This window comes from Sinocyclocheilus rhinocerous, unplaced genomic scaffold, assembly GCF_001515625.1.
Source record: "Sinocyclocheilus rhinocerous isolate Xijiao unplaced genomic scaffold, SAMN03320098_v1.1 scaffold2889, whole genome shotgun sequence".
Classification (NCBI taxonomy): Eukaryota; Metazoa; Chordata; class Actinopteri; order Cypriniformes; family Cyprinidae; genus Sinocyclocheilus; species Sinocyclocheilus rhinocerous.
Window position 1 is genome coordinate 394,236 of NW_015656156.1, and position 25,692 is coordinate 419,927.

Sequence of the window (25,692 nt, forward strand, 5' to 3'; positions counted from 1 at the left end):
TTGGCAATTGAATCGCCATTGGCTAGTAAATTTTTTTGTTTACTCGCCAGACTGATAAAAAAAATTATAATTAAATAAATATATATATATATAGAGTACAGTTTCAGATATTTATAAAACTGTGCCATTTTACAAACATATATGTATATGTATGTATGTGTGTGTGTGTTTGTAAAATGGCAGTTATATAAATATCTGAAAGATATTTTAACTTAACATCAGTCATATAAGTCAGTCAAGCATTATAATATGATAATCAATATTATTTAATGATAGAACTTTAGTCATTCACACTAACAAAAAAATCGGAAATCTGAATCGGCCAAGAAAATTGCAGTCGGTGCATCTCTAATATCTTTTATTATCTTAACAGTCCGAGTAATTCTGATTCCTGAACAAGTAAGAAAAGTAAGAGTCTAGTAAGAAAGACTCATGAGCAGCAACCTTTTTATTTTGGGTATGTCATTTGTGTCTCCATGCTGAAAATGGGGGGTGACAGCTAAGGGGTTAAATAATAATATAAATTGATTTGACACATTTTTCGGTTTATTGCATCACATATCACTGTTGTATTATTTAACAAGTAAATTTTGTATCAGCATTGTCCCCATGTTGTGCAGACCTAATAACCCTTCATTTCACTCTGACACTGCTGTCTCGCCACCGCAGGTGTCCTCCACGGACATTTCTCCCAGCTCTGTGTAAGATCTTCCTGGATGAGAGCGCACCAGATAATGTGCTGGAAGTGACAGCCAGGGCCATCACCTACTACCTGGACGTGTCCGCTGAATGCACCCGCAGGATTGTGGGAGTAGATGGAGCCATCAAAGCCCTGTGTAACCGGCTGGTGGTGGTGGAGCTCAACAACAGGACCAGCAGAGATCTGGCTGAACAATGTGTAAAGGTAAATATTGCTGTATTTACTGCCATGACTTTCAGACTTGTTTTTAAGTCAGTTTGCTAATAGAAGTTTAAACAGTTGAAAAGATGCCATATGAAGCTGTTTTTGAACAGTTCCACTATACATGATGGTCATATTATATACTGTAGGGTGACCATACGTGCCATTTTCCCAGGACGCGTCCTGGCCAGGTGTCTTGTGTCATCAGGTTCTGGAGCTGATCTGCACACGGGAGTCTGGAGCTGTGTTTGAAGCGGGTGGATTGAACTGTGTGCTGAGCTTCATTAGGGACAGCGGTCATCTTGTGCACAAGGACACATTGCACTCTGCCATGGCAGTAGTTTCTCGCCTCTGTAGCAAGATGGAGCCACAAGACTCTTCCCTAGAGACATGCGTGGAGTCCCTCTCTAGTCTGCTGAAACATGAAGACCACCAGGTAGGACATGAGTAACACTTAAAAGGATAGTTCACCTGAAAACTTGTGCTAATTTTTTGCATGCTGTAAGGCTTCTCTGGCTTTTTTGTGAGGAATGGAAACCATTTAAAAGTTTGGGGTCCGTATAATTTTTGTTATTGTTTTTTTAAGTCTCTTATGCTCACCAACGGTATAATTTTTTTAGTCATTTAAAATAGCTGTTTTCCATTTTTATGTAGTTTAAAATGTTTTTTTCCAGTTATGGCTAAGCTGACTTGTCTCATGATTCTCCACAAGTCATTCTTTAAATAGAAAGTTCAAAAGAATAGCATTTATTTGAAATAGAAATATTTTGTAACATTATAAATGTCACTTTTTAAAAAAAACATTTAATGCATTAAGGATTTAATGCATCATTGCTGAATGAAAGTGTTCATTTCTTTCTTTAATAACAAAAACTTCTGTCCCTAAACTATTGAATGGTAGTGTAAAGGCCCATTCACACCAAGAACAATAACTATAGAGAGAACTATAGAGATAACTATATTAGCGTTCACACCAGCAGACTATATCGTCTGTTTATTCTAAGCGCACGCTCATCTGCCGCTTTAAATTCTCGAGCTTGTTATAGCAGGATGGATTCTGATTGTTTGTATTGTTCGTCAGCTGGAAAAAATCGTTCTGAAAGTGATTCCAACAATATCGTTTCTCTTCGCCTTTATCGTTACAGCTGTGGTGTGGACTCCGCTATTCTTTAATATTGAGAATGATTTTTAGAATTATATCTTTAGTTATCTTTATAGTTATCATTCTTGGTGTGAACGGGGCTTAAGCAGCTATTGATTAATAGAAATAAAATCAGGCATATACTTTCATGTGTAGATCAGTTTCTTTTCCATAGAAATAAAGGACTGACTTTCTTGGTAAAATTATGCACAGATGTTATGTAAACAACTAAATGGTAATTATTGTCCTGGTGTCATTCACAGGTGTCTGATGGAGCTCTGCGTTGCTTTGCTTCACTGGCGGACCGGTTTACACGGCGTGGAGTTGATCCAGCCCCATTAGCTAAGCATGGACTGACAGAAGAGCTGCTGTCCCGTATGGCTGCAGCAGGAGGGATGGCATCTGGACCCTCCTCCACCTGCAAGCCTGGCAGGACCTCTAGTGGAGCCACTCCATCTGCTGCAGACTCTAAACTGAGCAACCAAGTGTCCACCATTGTCAGCCTTCTGTCCACACTGTGCAGAGGCTCACCACTTGTCACACATGTAAGATGTATATTCACAGAAATATACTTGCCATTTGCTAGATATCACAAGTACTGTGTGTTTCCTCAGTTTTTTTTTTATGACAGATCACTACAAGAAATCCCAGTTTTCTCCGGTTACATTTTATGAAAGTTTGTGTTGCATCTCCCCATTCAGGATCTTCTGCGCTCAGAGCTGCCTGACTCTATGGTGAGTGCTCTGCAGGGGGATGAGCGCTGCGTGCTGGACACCATGCGGCTGGTGGACTTACTGCTGGTGCTGCTCTTTGAGGGACGCAAGGCTTTGCCCAAATCTACAGCTGGTTCTACCGGCCGTATCCCTGGTCTGCGGCGTCTCGACAGCTCTGGGGAACGCTCCCACCGACAGCTTATTGACTGTATACGCAGCAAAGACACCGATGCTCTCATTGATGCCATTGACACCGGTGGTTAGTCTTCAAGTAGTGCATGCAAGATCAATATTTTGGACGTCGGGGGATTTTGAGGGCTGTTGTTGCTTTGAGGTCACATCCTGAATAACTTGTGCTGTTACTTTTTATTTCCTTCTAAGCATTTGAAGTGAATTTCATGGATGATGTAGGACAGACCCTCTTGAACTGGGCATCTGCATTTGGAACACAAGAGATGGTAAGAGGTGTTTTTTTTTTTATATCTGGAATTTTGAAGCTGTTTTTCAGTGCATATGTTGCAAGAAATTGTCTTCAGACACAGTGCACAACCCTCTACGGACCCCTTGGCAATTGAATCACCATTGGCTAGTAAATTGTTTTAGTTTACTCGCCAGACTATATATGTGTGTGTGTGTGTGTATATATATATATATATATATATATATATATATATATATATATATATATATATATACATGCATACATATATACATACATACACATATATATATACATATACATACTATATACTATATAATGCTAATTATTGATATTTAATGATATAACTTTAATAATTAGAATTAAAACTTGGTAACCATGTATGAATGCGTAGTCATTTTAACTGAATTTAGGACTGGTGGTGGTGCTTTTTTGGTCATTCAGTGTTTCTGTAAAAATAATAATAATATGAATTCTACTAAGAACAATATAAAACGCACTAAGTATTAATGAGCTGTTGGATTCATGAATATTAATCAGGTTGTGTGCGTTTGCTTGAACTGATTTGCTGAAATCAAAACGGGGATGATAATAGCTGAGCGCCAGCCAATGAGATTGTCGTTTGCACATTAGTTCCGCCTACTACAGGAGAACCCAGCAGTTCTTAAAAGCTGAAGAATTCCAAAGGAACTCCATTATTTTGACAGGAAAATACAAAAAGAAAAAGAAAATTGTTTACATGTAGTGCATCAGTTCTGCATGGAATGTTAGACTCTCTCGCTCTCTCTTTGTGCGTGAGAAAAAGGCAAAGTGACGGCGAGTCGTGCGCCTTCTCACTAGAGTTTACGGTACGTCAAATCCAGGTGTGCTGCGAATTCATTGAGATTAATTGAAAAAAAGCACAGATCGCTTGACCGAGTGTGAAACTCTGAAGTGCTCAATGTGTTTGGCGAGTGGAAATGTATCTGTGCTAAACTTATACTTAGCCTCCAACTCTCACACTGGCGAGTAAAATCTAAGAATTTGTTATCCAGTGGCTAATTTTAGACATTTATTCGCCCAGAGTGAAGATTTAGTCGCATATGTGAGTGATTTATGCAGTGTAGGGGGTTGGTGCAGCAGCATGAGCAAACAAACAGCAGACTTATGAATAAAGGTTACACACTGAATTTAGGACAGCATTATTCTTACATTGTGCAATATGGTTATGTGGGGGAAACTAAATAGGCAAGACACTAATTCTGGCTGACGTGCCACCAGCAGCAGTGTTACAAATGCCATGCATAATGAAAACTAATACAACCTGATTTCTTGACCCCCTTTGTCTGGTGGTGGCTTGTGTAAGTTAGAAGAATGGGGTCAGTGCAACAGATGAACATTGTTTTCTAAGGATTGCAAGCTCTCACTGTTTTCTGGCCTGCTTAAGGTGGAGTTCCTCTGTGAGAGAGGTGCTGATGTCAATAGAGGCCAGAGGTCATCCTCTCTGCACTATGCTGCCTGTTTTGGCAGGCCACAAGTAGCCAAGGTAAAGTGTTTGTCATATAACTTGACTCTTTTTGTAGTTATTATACATTGTTTTTAATGTATTGTATTTATTTTATGGCAAATGTTTCCCAATAGACTTTACTGCGCCATGGGGCCAACCCTGACCTGAGAGATGAAGATGGGAAAACTCCGTTAGACAAAGCTAGAGAGAGAGGACACAGCGAGGTTGTAGCAATTCTCCAGTCTCCTGGTGAGTCCATCAGCTTTCTTCTCTACTTCATGACAGTATTGTTTCCCTTTTTATTTTTGAAAGTAAAAGTTTCAGAAGATTGAAGCTAAAATGTGTTTTGGGGGATTTAAAAATACTTTTAATGCTAATTTTTCATAAAATGTCAACAATGAGGCTGTATGGTGCTATCAGAACATCGCACTTGTTGTTTGAGCTCCTCAAACCAGCCAGACACAGCAGCATTGGCTCAACCAATAGTGTGAATTGCAGGCAGACTAGTTGTTTGGACATCCAATGGAAGATTAAAAAAATATATATTATTTTTGCTACTACTTTGTTTTGACTGGTGGCATAGAAATTACAATATTATGCTTGAATGCAATCACTCATTAATTTTGTAATGGTGAATTTAATGGGATTTGTTAGATTTTCAAAATAAAGTGTTTCTTGTGGTGTTTGACATAGGAGACTGGATGTGTCCTGTTAACAAGGGTGATGACAAGAAAAAGAAGGATGTTAATAAAGAAGAGGAAGAGGGCAGTGAGCCGAAAGGTGACCCTGAGATGGCGCCTATCTACCTGAAAAGGCTGCTCCCAGTATTTGCACAGACCTTTCAGCAAACCATGCTGCCTTCAATAAGGTGAGGGGCTCTAGAGGACCATCAGTGCCAAAGTACAATTTCAAAAAGAAAACCAGTGTAGTAACTTTTTTGTATTTTGTTGCCAACTGTCAGTAGGACATCAGTGCTTTCCTTTCAATGATGGTTTGTTTGTTTGTATAATCTCTTTCACAGGAAAGCTAGTTTAGCTCTGATCAGAAAGATGGTGCACTACAGTTCTGAAGTTCTACTTAAGGAAGTGTGTGACTCTGATGCTGGACACAACTTGCCCACTGTACTTGTGGAAATCACTGCGACTGTGTTGGATCAGGAGGTTGGATATTGTAGTCTTTCCCTCCTGGTGATCTTTTCTGAAATTTAATAGGGTTCGAAGTTAAGTCTTACTGACCTTTCTACTTGTTTTTCACAGGATGATGATGATGGTCACCTGCTGGCACTGCAGATCATTAGGGATCTAGTGGATAAGGGAGGTGATGTTTTCTTAGATCAGCTTGCCAGGCTGGGTGTCATTAATAAGGTGTCCACTCTGGCAGGACCCACATCAGATGATGAAAATGAGGAAGAGGCCAAACCTGAGAAGGTCAGACTCAACTCATTCCACATTTTCTTCTTTATTGTTGTTTTTGTGTATCCAAAATGTCTGTGTTGATGACTTAAACAACATTTTATTGTCACTGTTCAGAATTTGCTTTAAAATAAATCAGTCCGTCTTATTTTCCAGGATGATGAAACACAAGAGGATGCCAAAGAGGTCCAGCAGGGGAAGCCTTACCACTGGAGAGACTGGTCCATCATCAGAGGCAGGGACTGCCTTTATATCTGGAGTGATGCAGCTGCTTTGGAGCTTTCCAATGGCAGCAATGGTTGGTTCCGCTTCATCCTGGATGGTAAACTGGCCACCATGTACTCCAGTGGAAGCCCAGAGGGTGGCTCCGACAGCTCAGGTAGGTCTCCTGCAAACAAACCGATCGATCAATAAAAGAACAGACCTATCTTGGCAACAAATAAATGAAACGGGGTTGCTTATTGTTAAATTATGATTGGCTCCTGTGAGTTATAGTAGCTGATATTTTCTTTCCCTCCTTCCTATAGAGAGCAGAAGTGAATTTTTGGAGAAGCTGCAGCGTGCCAGAAGTCAGGTCAAACCGGTGACAGCCAGTCAGCCCATCCTCTCCACACAGGGTCCCACCAAACTCACTGTGGGGAACTGGTCTCTAACTTGTCTGAAAGAGAGTGAGATTGCCATCCATAACTCAGATGGCCAGCAGGCCACCATCCTCAAAGAGGACCTACCAGGCTTTGTGTTCGAGTCAAACCGAGGCACTAAGCACTCTTTCACTGCAGAAACCTCTCTAGGTAAGTTTGGGAAAAATAGTTTAAAAGCATCACTTTTGCCAGTATCTTTCCTCAGTCACTCAATTATTGGGTCCTTTGTTTGTCACAGGGTCTGAGTTTGTTACTGGCTGGACTGGTAAGCGAGGAAGAAAGCTCAAATCCAAATTGGAAAAAACGAAACAAAAGGTATGATTACTTGACTATTCCTTTTATCCTCTAGCATTCTTATCAATGTTGATAATAAATTTGTTGTCCCCCCCCCCACCCCCCTTCCCCACAATATTTGTGGAAACCATAATACTTCAGGATCCCCTTTGAATAGGAAGTTCCAAAAAAATATTTTGATTTAGAAATATTTTAAATGGCTTTATAAATGTCTTTACTGTGACTTCTGATCAATTTGATATGTCCTTACTGAATAAAAGTATTAATTTGTTTTAAAAAAACAATCTTACTGACCCCACGATGACATTACCCAACTTTCTTTTTCCACCTCTGTGTCTGTAGGTAAAAACCATGGCCAGAGATCTGTATGACGATCACTTCAAGGCTGTGGAGAGTATGCCGAGAGGTGTAGTGGTCACTCTAAGAAACATCGCCACACAGCTAGAGTCTGCTTGGGAGCTACATACTAACAGACAGGTAGAATTAAGCTAAAAACTTTATCTGCCCATAGAATATACTTTTGTGACAATTTATATTAGTTCCCATTTAATTGGGGTCAAAAAGACAATAACAGTGAGTAAGAGTTTGCTTCTTGTTTCTTCAGTGCATTGAAGGTGAAAACACATGGCGAGACCTCATGAAAACAGCTCTGGAGAATTTAATAGTTGTTCTCAAAGATGAGAACACCATTTCTCCATATGAAATGTGCAGCAGTGGCCTCGTGCAAGCACTTTTTACTGTCCTCAGCAATGTGAGTCATGCACAATTTAACGTTCAGTTGTAAACATTAGGGCTGGGTAAAAAATATTGATATCTCTATTATGATCGATTCTCATTTTTACGAAACGATATCGATTCTTAAATCCCGAGAATCGATTAGTCTAGCCTGTTTTCAGTTAATGGACGAAACGTTGAAGGGCACTTCCCATCCATTATATCGCAATAAGCATTGTGCTTTGGTACTTTTAATATGAAACAAAGTCTCAGATTTATAATTATGTTCATTGAATTGCAGTATTCAAACAATAAATGCTGTTTTGGCGCTGTTTAATGTGGAGTGACAGATCGCTGTAGTACCTCAGGTCAATAAAAGGGCAGCGTGAGGCGCACGTGAACTGATCGTCTCCTCCACATTAATAATACCAGCTTCTGCACAAAATAAACATGACTAAACATCCTAAGGTAAGTTAAAAGAAAGAGTACAACTTTACAATCCATATCCTGTCTCATGTAATCGCTCAATCAGTGTTTCAGCCGCGCAAAGACGTCAATATAACGGCTTGTAAACAATCAGATAGAAAAATAAACTGTAGAGAGGGGCATTTTGCTAAATATATGCACCATATAATATATTCATTATAACTTATACTGTTCTTCAAAGTTTAATTTATATTTTTTATGATAGCCACCATTTAAATGTTTATATTTAAAAAAACAAAAACAAATTGAAGTAGAAATATTATGTAATTGTAACTTTTATTATAAAAACTTCATTAAGTGTAATTTAAGCAGTTGTATAGCCTAAAAAATCAGTCAGTTTTAACCTTCAATATTATAGTAATGTAGTAGCCTACCAACTGACTCATGTATATTTTACAGCATTAGTTAAGAGATTTTTTTTCCTTGAAAATTTTGCACGTGTACCAGATATATATGCAAAATAATCGAAATCAAATTGGGAATCTAATCGAATCGCAAGCTTGTGAATGAGAATCTAATCGAATCGTGAAATTTGTGTCAAAACCCAGCCCTAGTAAACATGTCTACTTATATTCCAAATACTCATTACCCTTTTACTTATTACGTTTTCCTCACAGAGTGTGGAGCTAGACACGAAACATGATTGTAAGCCTCTGATGGAAAGAATAAATGTGTTCAAGACTGCATTTACTGAAAATGAAGATGACGAAAGGTAAACTATATCTTGTTACTCATAACGGTAATTGAGCCAGGCACAGCATGCAAAAGTAATCTCTTCCCTGTATATCTGAGTCTCAACCAGCAGCTTACTTGTCTGATTTGAACACAATGAGAGAATTTGTTTTCCTGTAGTCTGTTTGTCTAACATTTAATTTGTTTTTGTCCTCTAGCCGACCAGCAGTTGCCTTAATCCGCAAACTGATAGCAGTGTTGGAGTCAATAGAGCGGCTACCTCTCCACTTATATGATACACCAGGCGCAACGTATAATTTACAGGTCAGTCTCCATGTTTGTGTATATTTTTAGTTTGGTGCACATGAAACCGTGACATCTTTCGTTATGAATGGTAATATATCATTAAAATCTTTTTCTGTTGTGTTAGATACTGACAAGGAGGTTACGCTTCCGCTTGGAGCGTGCTCCAGGTGAAACGGCCCTGATTGACCGAACTGGTAGAATGCTAAAGATGGAGCCGCTGGCCACTGTTGAGTCACTGGAGCAGTATCTGCTCAAGATGGTAGGAAAGCTTTTTTGTGTTTATTTATTCTATTATTCTATATTTACTCAGCTGTATCCCCACAGGCATCTGAGAAAAGGTCATAAATTTGTCTCATCCCTTTCCCCAGGTGGCCAAGCAGTGGTATGACTTCGACAGGTCCTCATTCATCTTTGTTAGGAAGCTCAGAGAGGGTCAGAGCTTCACCTTCAGGCACCAGCATGACTTTGACGAGAATGGAATTGTGTACTGGATTGGCACCAATGCGAAGTGAGCTTCTTTGTCCTTTTTTGCATGATCATTTAAATAGATTTAATTATAATTGTTCATTCTTACATTATGATATCCAACATGACCCATTTAAACAAAATGTTATGCATAAAGATTGCTCTTCTGTTTGGCCACAGGACCGCATATGAATGGGTGAACCCCGCTGCTTACGGATTAGTGGTTGTGACTTCCTCCGAGGGCAGAAACTTGCCTTACGGCCGACTTGAAGACATCCTGAGCAGAGACAGCTCCGCCCTCAATTGTCACACCAACGATGACAAAAACGCTTGGTTTGCCATCGATCTTGGTTTATGGGTCATCCCCTCTGCATACACACTTCGCCACGCTCGTGGATACGGTCGATCCGCCCTCCGGAATTGGGTATTTCAAGTGTCCAAAGATGGTCAGAACTGGATGACACTCTACACCCATGTGGATGACAGCTCTCTCAATGAACCGGGGTATGTGTGCTATAACACTATTTTAGAGTATGCTGTTATTGTGCTCTGCCTACCTTGACTTGACCATATGTCTTTTTTGTGCACCTACTAATATGACTTATAACTGCCTTAGGTCAACAGCCACATGGCCTCTGGATCCATCCAAAGATGAGAAGCAGGGCTGGAGACACATTCGTATTAAACAGATGGGGAAGAATGCCAGCGGACAAACACACTACCTCTCCCTGTCTGGTCTAGAGATCTATGGCACTGTTAATGGTGTCTGTGAGGACCAGCTGGGTAAGTGCCAATAATTTCTAACACTAGACTTTGACTCATTGTAATCCAATTATAATATTTATACTTCAAAGAGATGTTTGTTGTAAGCATATGAATATTTGCCATGTAACTGATCTAATTGCAGTAACCTAATGTCATTGATTTTTCTTTTGGGATCTGGCTCCCAAAGCACCACATGGCAACACTGAAGACTTAGTAATGTGCTACTCTATTTCGGCATACACTGGATTTGGCTTTAAAGTTATGATTTAACAAAATATATTTTCTTCCATATTGTGGCGAACAGCCAAGGTAAATGTATTAAAAATGTAGGGCAGGGACTTATCTTATCCATTTGTTTTTTAATTGGATGAAGATCTGAATGTGAGTCTGTGTCTTCTTTAAGAGGCAGGGTTTAAGTGGGCTAAATGATTAGAGACGTCCAATCGCCAGAGAGAAAATCTAATTATGACATTTTGATTAAAAATAACATGGTTAAAAAAAAGAAACGTATGCATGGTTGAATTGTTCACAGTAGGACAATAAAAATGTCCATTTCATGCTGAGTCATCTCATCACGATAGCATTGGATTATGTAAATTAAATGATTAACATATGAACTGGGAACGGAGTCATTAAAAGGGGCTATTTAGCAAGCATGTTATTTTAATTTGTCTACACTATCACAAAAGAAAAAATTACCATCATTAATTGCACTCCGTTTTAATTAGAGACTGCTTTGTCTCTGCTCATGTTTCCAATCAGTCAAGATTTGTTCTGCATTGTCAGGTAAAGCAGTGAAGGAGGCAGAGGCCAACCTGAGAAGGCAGCGCCGGCTCTTTCGCTCGCAGGTGATGAAGTACATTGTACCAGGGGCACGGGTGGTGCGCGGTATAGACTGGAAGTGGAGGGACCAGGATGGCAATCCTGCTGGAGAGGGCACTGTGACAGGAGAGGCTCATAATGGTGAGGACCGGTGTCACTTTTGTGGCTCTTAGTGTGTGCATCCAACCGTTGATAGCTTGTATAGGACAGCACAATGTATAATGCTTATGCCGTAGCAGATTTCTGTACAACAGTGTTCAAGGCATCTCTGCATCGGACCACTACATGAAAAGTTCTTTACTGGCCAATCGACAATGGAGTTCAGTGGTACTTCAATGTTTAAGGGAAACAAATTGTGAACATCAAGTGCATTTGCATGTTTTGAGAAGCTTTCTGCAGCAAATCCATCACAAGTGAGGGTGGGGAGATGGAGTTACCCATTACTGACGTTCACACAGTAAAACAGAACAAAAGTTAAATCACATTGGACTTGTTTTCCCAGCATGCCTCAGAGGGACTGCTTTCAGATCAGCCCTTCTTATTTTCAAGTATCTTACAAATACTTTTAGTTAAAGGTAAGGTTAGGTATGACTGGACTGATCTGAAACCAGCCTTTCTTCCTGTGTTTACTTCTAGATGTGGTGCTTTCCTCTTGCTTCTATTCTGCATGAATAAATAATAAAAAAAATCTGTTTCACACTCTGAAGTTCAGTGATAAGTGTTAGATTACTACTTTTTGCTCCCTGCTTCTGTCATTCCATACTTTTTTGTTTTTATTAGTTTACTATTTTGAAGTGCAACCTTTATCCCTCCCCCCCAACTTAACAGGTAACATTTTTGATGTCCTACTCGTATTATCTTAAGCATCCACTCTGTTGCTATTGATTCTTTGGGCAGCCATGTTTCAGTGTGTAAAACAGCCTTTTTAACCTGTCTCCATCAGTCAAGCCAAGTGCATGTTGATGTCACAATTTGCAAGCTCCGAATGAACTCCATTGCACAAGTGTATTTGACACTGACCAAAATGATTCTTCTGTTCTTTTTCTTAAGTGGCTTCGTAGCTTGGCATTTGCAAAATTCTACTGCTTTTTTTTATTTGTCATTTTCTGTGCTTCATGTTTCTACCTCACTGCTTCACCTGGACCAGAGTGATTTGGGTTTCTTCTTAGATGATTGTCAGTGTTTTGAATATGAACTGGAGAGGTTTTGCAGAGATCTAAAAATCAATTTGACCTCATCCAATGATTTTGGTTTATTCTGTTATTTCTGGTCCAGTGTCGAGCAAAAGCTGTTTGTCTTTGACTTGCTGCGGTCTTTCTCTGCTCTCTTGCTGGGTCTCACCCGTTCATATCCCCCCTCCCTCCCCCACTTTCCAGGCTGGATTGATGTCACCTGGGATGCCGGTGGCTCAAACTCGTATCGTATGGGTGCGGAAGGGAAGTTTGACCTCAAGCTTGCGCCAGGGTATGACCCTGAGTCAGCGCCATCACCCAAACCTGTCTCATCCACTGTTGCAGGAACGCCGCAGTCCTGGAGCAGCCTGGTGAAAAATAACTGTCCAGACAAGGGTGGCTCATCCTCCACAGCGGGGGCCAGTTCCTCTAGCCGCAAGGGTAGTAGCAGTTCGGTGTGTAGCGTGGCCAGCAGCAGCGACATAAGCCTCAGCTCCACCCGAGTGGAGCGCAGAGTCGAGAGCCTGTTGGAGCAGGGAATAGGCATCGTCGGAGGGCCCCCGGTGGCGGAGGGCCAGGAACCGATAGTTGTGCTTTCCACAGCTGAAGCAGGCTCTGCCTCCAGCACCAGCACGCTAACTGCAGACACAGGAAGCGAAAGTGGCGACCGTAAAACACCAGCACCCGATGGCACTTCAAGACAGTCGGCCGAGTCAACGGCCATCTCTATGGGAATCGTGAGTGTGAGCTCGCCGGACGTCAGCTCTGTTTCCGAGTCATCTAGCAAGGACGCTGCATCCCAGAGGCCCTTGTGCTCCGCCACCAGTGCGCGGCTCTCCGTTAGTTCACTTTTGGCAGCTGGAGCGCCTATGAGCTCCAGTGCCAGCGTCCCCAACTTGTCCTCTCGAGAGGCCAGCCTGATGGAGTCATTTGTTCGCAGAGCGCCCAACATGTCTCGCACCAATGCCACCAACAACATGAACCTGAGCCGAAGCAGCAGCGACAACAACACTAACACGCTGGGACGCAATGTAATGAGCACTGCCAGTGAGTACCTTTTGGCTGCCCATTTTTCTAACAGCCAATACCAGGTTTAGGTCAGTGGTTCTCAACCTTTTTGATTCCATAGATCTTTATTGTCCACAACAATATTCGAAGGCCCCTAGCCTGAGTTTTGTTTTTCAGAATTGTTTTAATCTATGGGCACTCCTAGTTAATGCAAATTTAAAATTACAGTACAATACAGTAGTAAAAATTAAAATAATTAAGTTTCAGGATTTCGTACGTTTTAGAGGCTGAGACTGAATTTGTCATTTTTAAAAACATATTTGTGACTCAATTTCAGCAAATATAATTATAAGATTTTATTAATTTACAAATCACACTTTTAAAATTATGCTACATTATATATTAATGTTTTTTTCTAGATAGTGGGAACCCTGACTCTTCTTCAAAGAAAAACCGTTGAGGGGGGTATTTAAAAAAAAAAAAGTCTTAATTAAGCTTATTTTAATGCTTGTTTTGTCTTAATTTAAATTATTGAAAGTACCTCTAGTGGGCCCCAGCTCCCTGGTTGAGGACCATTGGTTTAGATATCTTAACCTTTTGTTTTGGATCAGTGACTTAAGTGGAGGATTATTATATTTGATAATCATGCGGGAGATGTTCTCAGAAAAATTTTAGTTGGGTAAGAATTGCACTCTGAAAGTATAGAAGTATAGAAGAGAAATAGTAGTATTGCCTGTCAGTTGCAACCATTTCTTTGCTGTGCATTAGACTGGATTTGCATTAAAATATAATAAAATTTCATTTACAAGCTTGTCTGACCTTTTCAGGATATTTTCTCATGATTATGTAACAGCAACCATTTTGTTGTAGGAGTATTGAGTTACATCCTGCTCTGGATTATTTAACTGTTTTGTGAATATTAACATGACTAAATTCTTTTTGCATTGATTTACATATTGCAGCCATTTGAAGCATGATTAGTTTGCAGAGCAAGCTTTCAGTTTTCAGTTACCTGCTTATTTTGTTCTTTTTGGAGACTAATCACAGTTTTTGGGTTTTGTTTGCAGCTTCTCCTCTTATGGGTGCGCAGAGCTTTCCTAACCTTACAGCCACTGGTACCACCTCAACAGTTACAATGTCCACCTCCATAGTAACCAGCAGCAATAATGTAGCCACGGCAACTACAGGTTTGTCCGTCGGCCAGTTGCTCAGTAACACGCTGACGACCAGCCTGACCTCTACATCTAGTGAAAGTGACACAGGTCAGGAGGCTGAGTTTTCCCTCTATGGTAGGCCATGTTACATTTATTATTCACTCTCCTTTTCCTCATCCTCTGTTGTTCTATTATATGCCCTGTTTCAGCTGACTTTTTTTTGGGGCAGATTAATCTCTAATTTGATGTTTTCGCTTATTACTAAACTAATTTGCAGTCTTGTTCTCTGAATTCATCTCCTTGATTTATGTTTTGCAGTATGAAAGCTGACTATTTTCATTGATTTTCTGTCACTCAGACTTCTTGGACAGCTGTCGGGCCAATACATTGCTTGCCGAGTTAGATGACGAGGAGGACTTGCCAGAGCCAGATGACGATGATGATGAGAATGAGGATGACAATCAGGAGGAACAGGAGTATGAGGAAGTTCTGGTACGGTCCAGGGTCAACCTTGGTTACCACGTTCATATTCATAGGGTAAAACCTGTTGTAGTTTCAATAATAGTACAGTGGAAATCGTTTATTTTTGGTTTTCTTCGTGTCCTCCTTTCTGGGTTACCTGAAAATTTGTGTTGTTTTTTTGTTTGTTTGTTTGTTTGTTTGTTTTTTTTATTTGGTGAATTTATTGGTTAGGAATGTATTTGGTGTTTCTGTTTTTTTTTTGCTCGTTTACCAGCATGGTTCCTCTGTTTAGCATGTCTTTGGTTAGGTTAAATATGTGTTTCACATTTACAAGCAGTTGAGCATTATGTGTAAGAGAGCTTTACTTTGCTTTTTCAATGGTGGCCTGAAAGGAGGAAGAGGAGTATGAAACCAAAGGGGGTCGGCGCAGGACGTGGGATGACGACTTTGTGCTGAAAAGGCAGTTTTCTGCTTTAGTACCTGCATTTGATCCTAGACCAGGCCGGACTAACGTCCAGCAAACTACTGACCTGGAAATCCCTCCACCAGGTACTGTTGATGCTGTAGAAATTATTTCAGCTTTGTTTAAATTAGTCAAAACTATTTTTAATAACAGTAAACAATAAGACTGGTTGGCTGTTGAGTCAGACACAGCAATCCATTGTGATTCGTGTTTAATGTGCTTACAGGTACACCTCGCTCAGAGGTGCAGGAGGAGGTGGAGTGCACGCCTTCACCCCGTCTGGCTCTCATCCTGAAAGTAGCAGGTCTAGGGACAACACGAGAAGTAGAACTACCTCTCAACAACTACAAGTCCACCATTTTCTATTATGTCCAAAAGCTTCTCCAGCTCTCATGCAATGGTGCTATTAAACCCGACAAGCTTAGACGCATCTGGGAACCTACGTATACGTGAGTCTATCATTTCATAGTTGTTTTTTGTATCAAAATAATTCCCCTTTTGTCATGTTTTCTACTAGACATCTGTTAATAAACGTTTTTGTGTTTGTAGGATAATGTACAGGGAGTTGAAGGACTCTGACAAAGAAAGAGAGAGTGGAAAGATGGTAATGACACGTTTTTAACGTCTCCGCTCCACACTATCTCTCTACCTATCTTCCTTTCATTCGCTCTCTTCAGCTCATTAAAATCTTGGCTGTGATTTTTCTGTGGCTGTCCCCAATGTGTAAATGCTCCTTCTCAGTAAACTGTCTGTCAGCCGTCACTAACCTTAAAGCCAGGAGACTGTTAAATGACTCCCAGTGGTATCTATTGTTAAATGCACGGGCCTTTCTAGTGGTTAAACCTACTGTAATGCATGTGTATTGCGTGAGACTTTACAATCAGGAAAGACCAACATTTGGTTCTTCCTGTTGTAGGGTTGCTGGTCTGTAGAGCATGTGGAACAGTACCTTGGCACAGATGAATTACCAAAGAATGACTTGATAACCTACATGCAGAAGAATGCAGACTCAACTTTCCTGCGCCACTGGAAATTAACCGGCTCTAATAAAAGTATTAGGAAAAACAGAAATTGTTCGCAGCTCATAGCTGCATACAAGGTATAGAATGCCATCGGATGTGTATATGTATCTATACATACCATCTTTATTTTCCCTTCTCTGTTTTTCAAGTATTTTTCTATTTCTTTCTTGACTGTCACTTGTGAAGCCACCTGTTAGACAGTTGTTGCTGTCCTTATGTACATTTTAATGCCTACATGGGTGTAAATGTTGTACCATGAAAGTTTTTAGGTGTCATTGTGGACTTTGTTCTCTATTTGGTTTGATTTTTAAGTTTTTGTTGTCTTTGGCCATAAACATATAATTTTGTAAGAATGCAGTAATTGCGTTGTTATAGGTCTGTTGTGATTGTTATAAAAGGGTTGGGAGGAGTAGTTTGTGTTAATAGTACGTATATGGTTTTGCAGGACTTTTGTGAGCGTGGCTGCAGATCTTCAGGCCTGAGTTCAGGGACGTTGTCCGCTACGCAGAGCTGTGACATCCTGAGTGCTGCACGCGAGCAGGCTCAGGCCAAGGCGGGCTCAGGACAGAGTGCCTGCAGCGTAGAGGACGTACTGCAGCTCTTGCGCATCCTCTTTACCATCGGAGGAGAACCCTCATCCGGCCGCACACTACAGGAAGGTAAGGAGTTAAGTTCATCCACACAGCATTGTCCTTGTTTTTGTTTTTTTCATTAGTATGCATTTAAAAGTCAAATTTCTTTGTTTAGATGTGGAAGAGCTGCAGTTCAATGCATCACCTGAGGAATTCACCAGCAAAAAAATTACAACCAAAATCCTGCAGCAGATCGAGGTAATTTGATGTGTTAATTATGCATGTTATATACATTGTAGAGTCAGGGAGATTTTTTTGTTGTTTGTTTGAAAGAAATTCATACTTTTATTCAGCAAGAATTCTTTAAATTGATCAAAAGTGACCGTAAAGATTTCTGTGTTTTTGTTTTGACTTGTAGGAGCCACTGGCCCTGGCTAGCGGGGCTCTCCCAGACTGGTGTGAACAGTTAACCAGCAAGTGTCCTTTCCTCATACCATTTGAAACCCGGCAGCTTTATTTTACCTGCACTGCATTTGGAGCCTCCAGGTCTGTGATTGCTGTATTGAAAGAAATTTTTACTTCATACAATATTCTACAATAATAAATCTGTGAAACAGTAGTTTGAGAACTTGCATCTCTGTCTAGGGCTATTGTCTGGCTCCAAAACCGAAGAGAAGCCACTGTGGAACGTTCCCGGCCATCCACAACGGTTCGCCGTGATGATCCTGGCGAGTTCCGTGTAGGTCGGCTCAAGCACGAGCGTGTCAAGGTCCCTCGCGGAGAGAGTATGATGGAGTGGGCTGAGAGTGTGATGCAGATACATGCTGACAGAAAGTCTGTACTGGAGGTAAATGCCACAACATAATGTTTGCAAAAAATAGTGGGGTCTAAAAGTCCGAGACCGCTATGTGAAAATTTAATTCCACTACAAATTGTTGTCAATATAACATTTTGAAAGAGTTGAATTGAACAATGGTACACATTGTATTAAGATGTATTTTCAACTATAAGTTGTCAGCAAATTCTTTACATTTTACCAGTGTTCAGAACAGAACAAGATAAAAATCAGGAGTAAGTAGCTATAGTACAAAATTATATGTACAATTATAAAATAAAACACTAATTATGATGCCGTTCGTTATAAACAACATAGGCCTATAAACATCTAGCAATGCTATAAATTATATGTTGTGTGCATGCGAGAGGCTTCGGCACAATCACAGATATAGTCCTTACCACAGTGGAAAAAAACTCAAATAAATTGTGAAACTGTAAAGGATTTACTATTATTTATGTATACTCACAATCAGGGCTCTGAACTGGTTCAAGGAACGAAAACTGGAAACGAACGAAATTTTGACAGGAACAGAAATGAAATCAAATTTAATATTTCCGAACAGAATCGAAAATTTGAAATGGCCATTAACCGGTTAATAACGTTATTTTATCGTTCCATTTAATATTTGAAGTTTGCTGTCAACCAATCACGAATTCCAGTAGTACGGCCTATGCAAATGTGACGCTGATGCCAATGAGTGAAATGCCCGCTCAGCTGTGAACTCATCATAAGTAAGTCACAATGGCAATGCACCGGCGTTAGAGTTTATCCAAGGATAGTGTAAGAAGGATTCAACAGATCACATGCACCTGCAGTGCTTCTGTGAACGGAGAAAACAGAAAAACTATAGGCTTACATAAAAAGGAATATAGGCATATACACGAAATATATTTCACTTAAATCATTGACAGATTAACAAAACAAAAGAAAAAAAGTGTGCTGAGTTACGGTTCATTTTGAAGCGTTCCAAAGTTCTCGGAAAGGAAAACGAGACAGCAGAACAGGAAGAAAGAGGAACGCAGGAACCGAAACGTTAAACGTTAAAATATTGATTCAGCTCCGAGTGAACGGATTGAATTTTGTTTTCGTTTTCTAGCCCTGCTCACAATTAGGGCTGCCCCCTAATAGTCGACTAACCATTACTCAACCAGAAGAGAATTAGTTGATCTATAATAGTTGAAATTTCATTAGTCGCTTAATCATAGAAAAAAAATCCATGTCCGTGATGGACAGATCATTACCAGCTGGTCTATGTGGTAATTATAGTACATCAGTCAGGACATGCAAATGTTCATTTGGATCATTGACCTCAAATGTGACTTACGATGTGACATGTAAGTTGCAGCAATATTACATGGCCACTCGCCATGTGTGCTATTGAAGTGTTTGTACAGAGTGTGGAAGCTGAACAGTAGTGCGCTCAGCACACAAGTCAAACTTGGAGGCACCGGTGCGATTATTTGCATTTAACTTAAAATACTCCATCATTTTTGCTCATACAAGATAAGAGTAATAAATCTTTCGAATCTTTGAAAGGTCTGCTTTTATACTAGGGGTGCAACCGTTCTCGGTAAAAAATCAAACCGTACCGTTCTCCACACAGGGTTCGGCATACACTAGGACCGCAGTTCAACTTAAATCTGACAATGCGATACAACCGAACCGTGAGTACGTTGAACCGTTGCACCCCTATTTTATACGCATACACTCACAATAACAACAAAACCTTGTGCTTTGTAAAATAAAGTGAAGAGGGTGTGCTTTCTGCCGTCTAGGTCTCTGAACTAAAAAAAACTGTGAACTGTCAGAAAAAGAAGAAAAAAAAATTTTACCAAAACTCTGTTTGCTTGACACACATGAAAAATATATCTATAGAAAATGTCTACTTTTAAATGAACCAATTCAAATGGAAAATAGATATTTTTAGATTATGTAATTCATATGAAACTGTGGAGATGACGAGACATCACTGCTGCCGCAAATACAGAAAACACTTATCAATTAATTATTATAATGTTAAGGCAGTCTTCTTGCTGTTCTTTTTTTTTCCCTAAAGCATTCATAATGATTACTTCTGCTGTGCGCTGTGGCAAGCTTTATATGTGCGCTTGAGCACTGATAGGCTATAGGCAATTAAAGGCTCATTATTTTGAATTACATGGTTTATTAATATAAACATACGATTAGTTGACTGATCGCTTCAAATGAATGTCTACTAGTCGACCACAAAAAATCTTTAGTCGAGGGCAGCCCTACTCAAAATAAGAACAAAACTGTGCCTTTGTAAAATAAAGAAAACAAACCGGATGCGCTTTCAGCCGTCTGTTTCCTTAAATTTGTGGTGCAGCTGTAAAAAAAAGAAACAAAACCAATGTTTTTCTGATTTTTTTTTTTTTTTTTTTTTTCTCAATAATAATTATATTTATTGAAATTATTTTATGTAAGCTTGCTGGGTCTTGGTTCCCAGGTTGAGAACCACTGCTCTACAGCAACTATTTCAAACTATTTGATGAAGACTGATAATGATCGTTGTTTTGCACAGGTGGAGTTCCAGGGGGAGGAGGGCACTGGTCTTGGACCCACCCTGGAGTTCTATGCTCTTGTGGCTGCAGAGTTCCAGAGGACTTCCCTTGGTATCTGGCTCTGTGACGACGACTTCCCAGATGATGAGTCGCGTCAAGTGAGTTATTTGTCTGTTTTACCTTAAGGCACTAGCCCAGATATGACAGATTGTTTTTAATTTGGCTGATTAATGAACATATTCGTTGTTTATCAGGTGGATCTGGGCGGTGGCTTGAAACCACCAGGCTATTACGTGCAACGTTCCTGCGGCCTTTTCCCTGCTCCCTTCCCTCAGGACAGTGATGAACTGGAGCGTATCGCCAAGCTTTTCCTGTTTCTTGGCATCTTTCTGGCCAAATGCATCCAGGACAACCGGCTCGTGGATCTGCCCATATCCCAGCCTTTCTTCAAACTGCTCTGTATGGGCGACATCAAAAGCAACATGAGTAAGCTACTTTATCAAACTCGTGTCGAGTCGGACTGTCACTTCTCTGAAATCCAGTTCGAAGCCTCCACCGAGGAGGGTCAAGACACTTACTCAGTGGGTAGCTTTGATGAAGACTCCAAGTCTGAGTTCATCCTTGACCCACCAAAGCCCAAGCCACCAGCTTGGTATCACGGCATCTTGACCTGGGAGGACTTTGAACTGGTGAATCCTCACAGAGCACAGTTCCTGAAAGAGCTGAAGGCACTGTCTGTGAAGCGCAGACAGATCCTGGGCAATAAGAGTCTGTCAGAGGATGAGAAGAACACGCGGCTACAGGATCTCATGCTGAAGAACCCTATGGGCTCTGGCCCACCACTTAGTGTAGAAGATTTAGGGTGAGAGATATTACTTTGTATATTAATCAATAAAAATTAGGCAACACTTTTTTTTTCTTTTTTTCTTTTTTTTACAGTCTCCTTGTTATAGATGTCATATCCACCTTATTTTTCAACGTGGAAGTAAGCCGTTTTTTGTAAATGTGCGAGACTTCTGGTTCATTAGCCGCTCAGCTGTGAAAGGAAATAGCGAGAAAAATAAAGTGCAGTGAATGGTAAAACTGCACTACAAACCACTGTGTTCATAATTAAGATAATACATTAAAATAATATGGTAAGACACCAGATTGCAATATCAAGCAACAAAACAAGCTGTTTTGTGCAGCTAAAAATAGCTGGAAGCGGATGACACCGGTAGCCTCGCACATAAAATTTACAAATGGCCACGCCTGCTCTTATGGGAAAAATCAGGTGGATATACTTACTAGATTAATAACGGGTAATTATCCATAATTACAAGCAACTAATCATCTAATGTTTTATTTTTATTAGATTAAATTTCCAGTTCTGTCCATCATCCAAAGTACATGGTTTTTCATCAGTAGACTTGAAGCCCAATGGAGAGGATGAGGTAGGTCACATGTTGTCCAGACACACAATCTAGTATGGTGTATTTATTGTTATGCTAATGGCTTGTTTGTACCTATATTTGTATAGCAGTGCTTATCACCCTAAGTAGCACTACTTCCTGATAAAATGAAAACCTGATAAAAATCATCTTGATAAAATTATACTACCATCCAAAAGTTTTGGGTCAGTAAGATTTTTTGTTGTTGTTTTGGTCCGAATAAATACATAAATGTTTTCAACATTGACTGTTTTCTTGAGGACCAAATCAGCAATAAGAATGATTTCTGAAGGATCATGTGACACTAAAGACTGGAGTAATGGCTGCTGAAAATTCTGCTTTACCAACACAGGATTAAATTGCGTTTTTAAAATGTATTAAAATAGAAAGTTATTTTAAATTGTAATATTTCACAATATTACTGTTTTTAGTGTATTTTTGTTAATTTTTGTTTTGTTAAGAGATTAAAAAAAAAAAAAACTGACCCCATACTTTTGAATGGTGGTGTAATTTTAAACTCACTGCTTGCTTAGTACCTGTAATTATGTAACACACTGTCTTTGGTGTCATCCTGTATGGAAAAAAGACATGAATGCTAATAATTCTGCTGTCCTCTCATCAGATGGTCACCATGGAAAACGCAGAGGAGTACGTAGAGCTCATGTTTGACTTTTGCATGCACACAGGAATCCAGAAGCAAATGGAAGCCTTTAGAGGTATGACAGGATTGGCAGGCCTCAAATACTCTCATGCCTTGTACTTTCAGTATGCTCGGGCTACACATGTAACTTGGCTGTTCAAGAGATATATTGTAGGGATGTAATGATTCACTCAACCCACGGTTCGATTCACGATTTTGATTTCTCGATTAGATTCACGTTTTTTTAAGACAAATTATAAATAAATTTGTCCTTTTATTATTGCTTGGACAAAATGCTGCACGTTTCTTTGTGAAATTGAAATATAACACTAGAATAATATATCAGTTGTATATCAGTTGAATATATTGAATATCAGTTGATTATAAATAACATTTGTTACAACATTCTTATTAGTTACAAATATGTTGCTAAATGTGAAATGTAAAACTAAAATAAATATACATAACTAAATATATTAGATTTTTTTGTTCTAATGGCAGTCTGTATGTGTTTTGCTACAGAGGGCTTTAACAGGGTGTTTCCTATGGAGAAGCTCAGCTCATTTAGTCATAAAGAGGTGCAGATGATATTGTGTGGCAACCAGTCTCCATCCTGGACCGCTGAAGACATTGTTAACTACACAGAACCTAAACTTGGCTACACACGGGACAGGTAGACACTACAGTTATTTCTTGATTTGTGACCCTGGACCACAAAACCAGTCATAAGGGTCAATTTTTGTAAAATTAAGATTTATACACCACATGAAAGCTGAATAAATAAGCTTTCCATTGATGTATGGTTTGTTATGATAGGACAATATTTGGCCGAGATACAACTATTTGATATCTGGAATCTGAGGGTGCAAAAAAATCAAAATACTGAGAAAATCGCCTTTAAAACTGTCCAAATGAAGTCCATAGCAATACATATTACTAATCAAAAATTAAGTTGTAATATATTTGCGGTAGGAAATTTACAAAATATCTTCATGGAACATGATCTTTACTTAAAGGGATAGTTCACCTAAAAATGAAAATTTGATGTTTATCTGCTTACCCCCAGGGCATCCAAGATGTAGGTGACTTTCTGATGCACCGCAATGTCTGAACTGTCCTGAGCGTGCGTTCATGTCTTCTTCTTCAGCCGGCGCGTGACTCGTCGTCTTCTTTATGGCAGATCGCAGACTTATAAGTGCATTACCATCACCTATCTCTCAAATGGACCATTGACACTCCTAATTGAATTGTAGATAGAGTGTCAATGGTCCATTTGAGAGATGACGGTAATGCACTTAGAAGTCTGCGATCTGCCGTAAAGCAAGAAGAAGACACGAACACGCTAAGGACAGTTCGGACATTGTGTGAATCAGAGGTAAAAACTAAATAAATACTGTTCAGTTTCTTGCACAGACAGATCATTTCGTGTCTTTACACATCAATGTATCGTCACGAGCCGCAGGGTTTAATTTGGTTTTGTTTATGTTATTTTTTTGACTCTCAAAGCCGTGATTCCCATTCACTTACATTATATGACTGACAGACTGCAATGGTTTGAGTTAAAAATCTTTGTTTGTGTTCTACTGAAGAAACAAAGTCACCTACATCTTGGATGCCCTGGGGGTAAGCAGATAAACATAAAATTTTCATTTTTGGGTGAACTATCCCTTTAATATTCTAATGATTTTTGGCATAAAAGAAAAATCGGTAATTTTGACCCATACAATCAATTTTTGGCTATTGCTACAAATATACCCGTGTGACTTATGACTGGTTTTGTGGTCCAGGGTCACATTTTATGATGGCATACTTGAGGGTAGGTCTGTGATTAGTAGTAGTAGTGTATGAATGCATATACATAATAATAGCTGAATATTATGGTACGTACATGTGAACCTCTTTGAAATAAAAGGTTTCATGTTCAGCTTTCTAAATAATGTAAAATATATTCAATAACTTACTTGGCCACTTTTCAGACGGTGTATTTCTTGCTGATGATTTAATTGTATTGCAGTCCTGGTTTCTTGCGCTTTGTGCGAGTGCTGTGTGGAATGTCATCGGATGAGAGGAAAGCCTTCCTCCAATTCACCACAGGCTGCTCAACCCTGCCCCCTGGTGGACTGGCCAACCTCCATCCACGTCTCACAGTAGTCCGGAAGGTATGGAAGCATACTAAAATCCGTAACGCTAAAACCCAGCCATTAAAGGTCCCATGTTGTCAAAACTGAAACTTACAGTTAACACTGTCTCTATACATACCCGCTGTTGTCTTTTCCTCCTCTAGGTTGATGCAACAGATGCCAGCTACCCTTCAGTTAACACGTGTGTGCACTACTTGAAGTTGCCGGAATATTCCTCCGAAGAGATCATGAGAGAGCGCCTCCTCGCTGCCACTATGGAGAAGGGCTTCCACCTCAACTGAGCATGCTCTCCCTACATCATTGACCAACTCCCGTACTGGTGAAGCCTGTTGTGTTTTGTTGCAGAAAATAAAGCTGTGCTCTGATGAACTCCTTTCTCCCCAAGCACCTCACATGTACCCAGATAAACAGAAAAAACAGTCCCGTCGCAGCTCCACTAGCTCCTGAATCCAATTAGGGTCTCCTCCTCCACTGACTGCTTCACAAGGCCTTTCCCAGGTCACTCTACCGCTTTAAGGGCTTGAGCCACTGGCAGCCAGGGTAGTCTCTCCTCACCTACTGAGTTTACTGTCATTACTCCAGGTTCAGTGTAAATTTTGGCATAGTTCATCTTTTTCAGACCCAGATACCACCATCTGCAGCGTCAGACCCTGGACACAAGCACACCTGCTTCTGTAGAGCTAACTATAGAGCGTTTGAGCATTTCCTTAACATGTTTTAAGTTTTACTAGTGCCTGCATTCTTGAAATATTAGGATTTTTTTTTTCTTTCGTTTGTTTTACTTAATCTGTCTGCATACAATCATGCACATGCTTTTCTTTTTTGCTTCCGTTACCGTGTGAGTATGTTTTCAACTGTTCATTGCCCTGCTAAAGGATCAAAGTCCCTGAGTGCATTTGCGTAATTTTACAATAAAGCTATAGATACAGAAACACTGGTTCTGTGTGCAAGGCACATTTAAAAAAAAAAAAAAAAAAGACAAAGCAAAAAGCAAGCTGTGCTTTCCCTTGT

The 25,692-nt window shown here is 39.9% G+C and overlaps 1 protein-coding gene across 8 annotated transcripts in view; it reads left to right on the forward strand.

Annotated features, from left to right (window-relative positions):
- Positions 1-25,660, forward strand: part of LOC107719534 (E3 ubiquitin-protein ligase HECTD1) — a 34,281-nt gene extending 8,621 nt beyond the window's left edge. For 3 of the 8 annotated variants that reach the window (XM_016526959.1, XM_016526958.1, XM_016526960.1), the window contains 40 exons: positions 670-904; positions 1,110-1,337; positions 2,306-2,587; positions 2,744-3,014; positions 3,137-3,213; positions 4,621-4,719; positions 4,815-4,929; positions 5,374-5,548; positions 5,702-5,840; positions 5,937-6,107; positions 6,249-6,471; positions 6,620-6,883; positions 6,972-7,048; positions 7,370-7,504; positions 7,632-7,778; positions 8,845-8,939; positions 9,118-9,223; positions 9,330-9,464; positions 9,574-9,713; positions 9,851-10,174; positions 10,287-10,453; positions 11,222-11,398; positions 12,634-13,476; positions 14,505-14,726; positions 14,950-15,128; positions 15,446-15,602; positions 15,743-15,965; positions 16,066-16,120; positions 16,433-16,615; positions 16,984-17,197; positions 17,286-17,368; positions 17,529-17,656; positions 17,756-17,957; positions 20,491-20,628; positions 20,725-21,332; positions 21,825-21,903; positions 22,523-22,616; positions 23,063-23,213; positions 24,555-24,699; positions 24,825-25,660. In XM_016526959.1, the coding sequence (XP_016382445.1) occupies positions 670-904; positions 1,110-1,337; positions 2,306-2,587; positions 2,744-3,014; positions 3,137-3,213; positions 4,621-4,719; positions 4,815-4,929; positions 5,374-5,548; positions 5,702-5,840; positions 5,937-6,107; positions 6,249-6,471; positions 6,620-6,883; positions 6,972-7,048; positions 7,370-7,504; positions 7,632-7,778; positions 8,845-8,939; positions 9,118-9,223; positions 9,330-9,464; positions 9,574-9,713; positions 9,851-10,174; positions 10,287-10,453; positions 11,222-11,398; positions 12,634-13,476; positions 14,505-14,726; positions 14,950-15,128; positions 15,446-15,602; positions 15,743-15,965; positions 16,066-16,120; positions 16,433-16,615; positions 16,984-17,197; positions 17,286-17,368; positions 17,529-17,656; positions 17,756-17,957; positions 20,491-20,628; positions 20,725-21,332; positions 21,825-21,903; positions 22,523-22,616; positions 23,063-23,213; positions 24,555-24,699; positions 24,825-24,962 (7,624 nt within the window). In that variant the 3' untranslated portion in view covers positions 24,963-25,660. The remainder of the gene's footprint in view (positions 1-669; positions 905-1,109; positions 1,338-2,305; positions 2,588-2,743; positions 3,015-3,136; positions 3,214-4,620; positions 4,720-4,814; positions 4,930-5,373; positions 5,549-5,701; positions 5,841-5,936; positions 6,108-6,248; positions 6,472-6,619; positions 6,884-6,971; positions 7,049-7,369; positions 7,505-7,631; positions 7,779-8,844; positions 8,940-9,117; positions 9,224-9,329; positions 9,465-9,573; positions 9,714-9,850; positions 10,175-10,286; positions 10,454-11,221; positions 11,399-12,633; positions 13,477-14,504; positions 14,727-14,949; positions 15,129-15,445; positions 15,603-15,742; positions 15,966-16,065; positions 16,121-16,432; positions 16,616-16,983; positions 17,198-17,285; positions 17,369-17,528; positions 17,657-17,755; positions 17,958-20,490; positions 20,629-20,724; positions 21,333-21,824; positions 21,904-22,522; positions 22,617-23,062; positions 23,214-24,554; positions 24,700-24,824) is intronic. The other 5 variants (XM_016526961.1, XM_016526962.1, XM_016526963.1 and 2 more) reach the window with 5 other exon arrangements.
- The last annotated feature ends 32 nt before the right edge of the window (positions 25,661-25,692 follow it).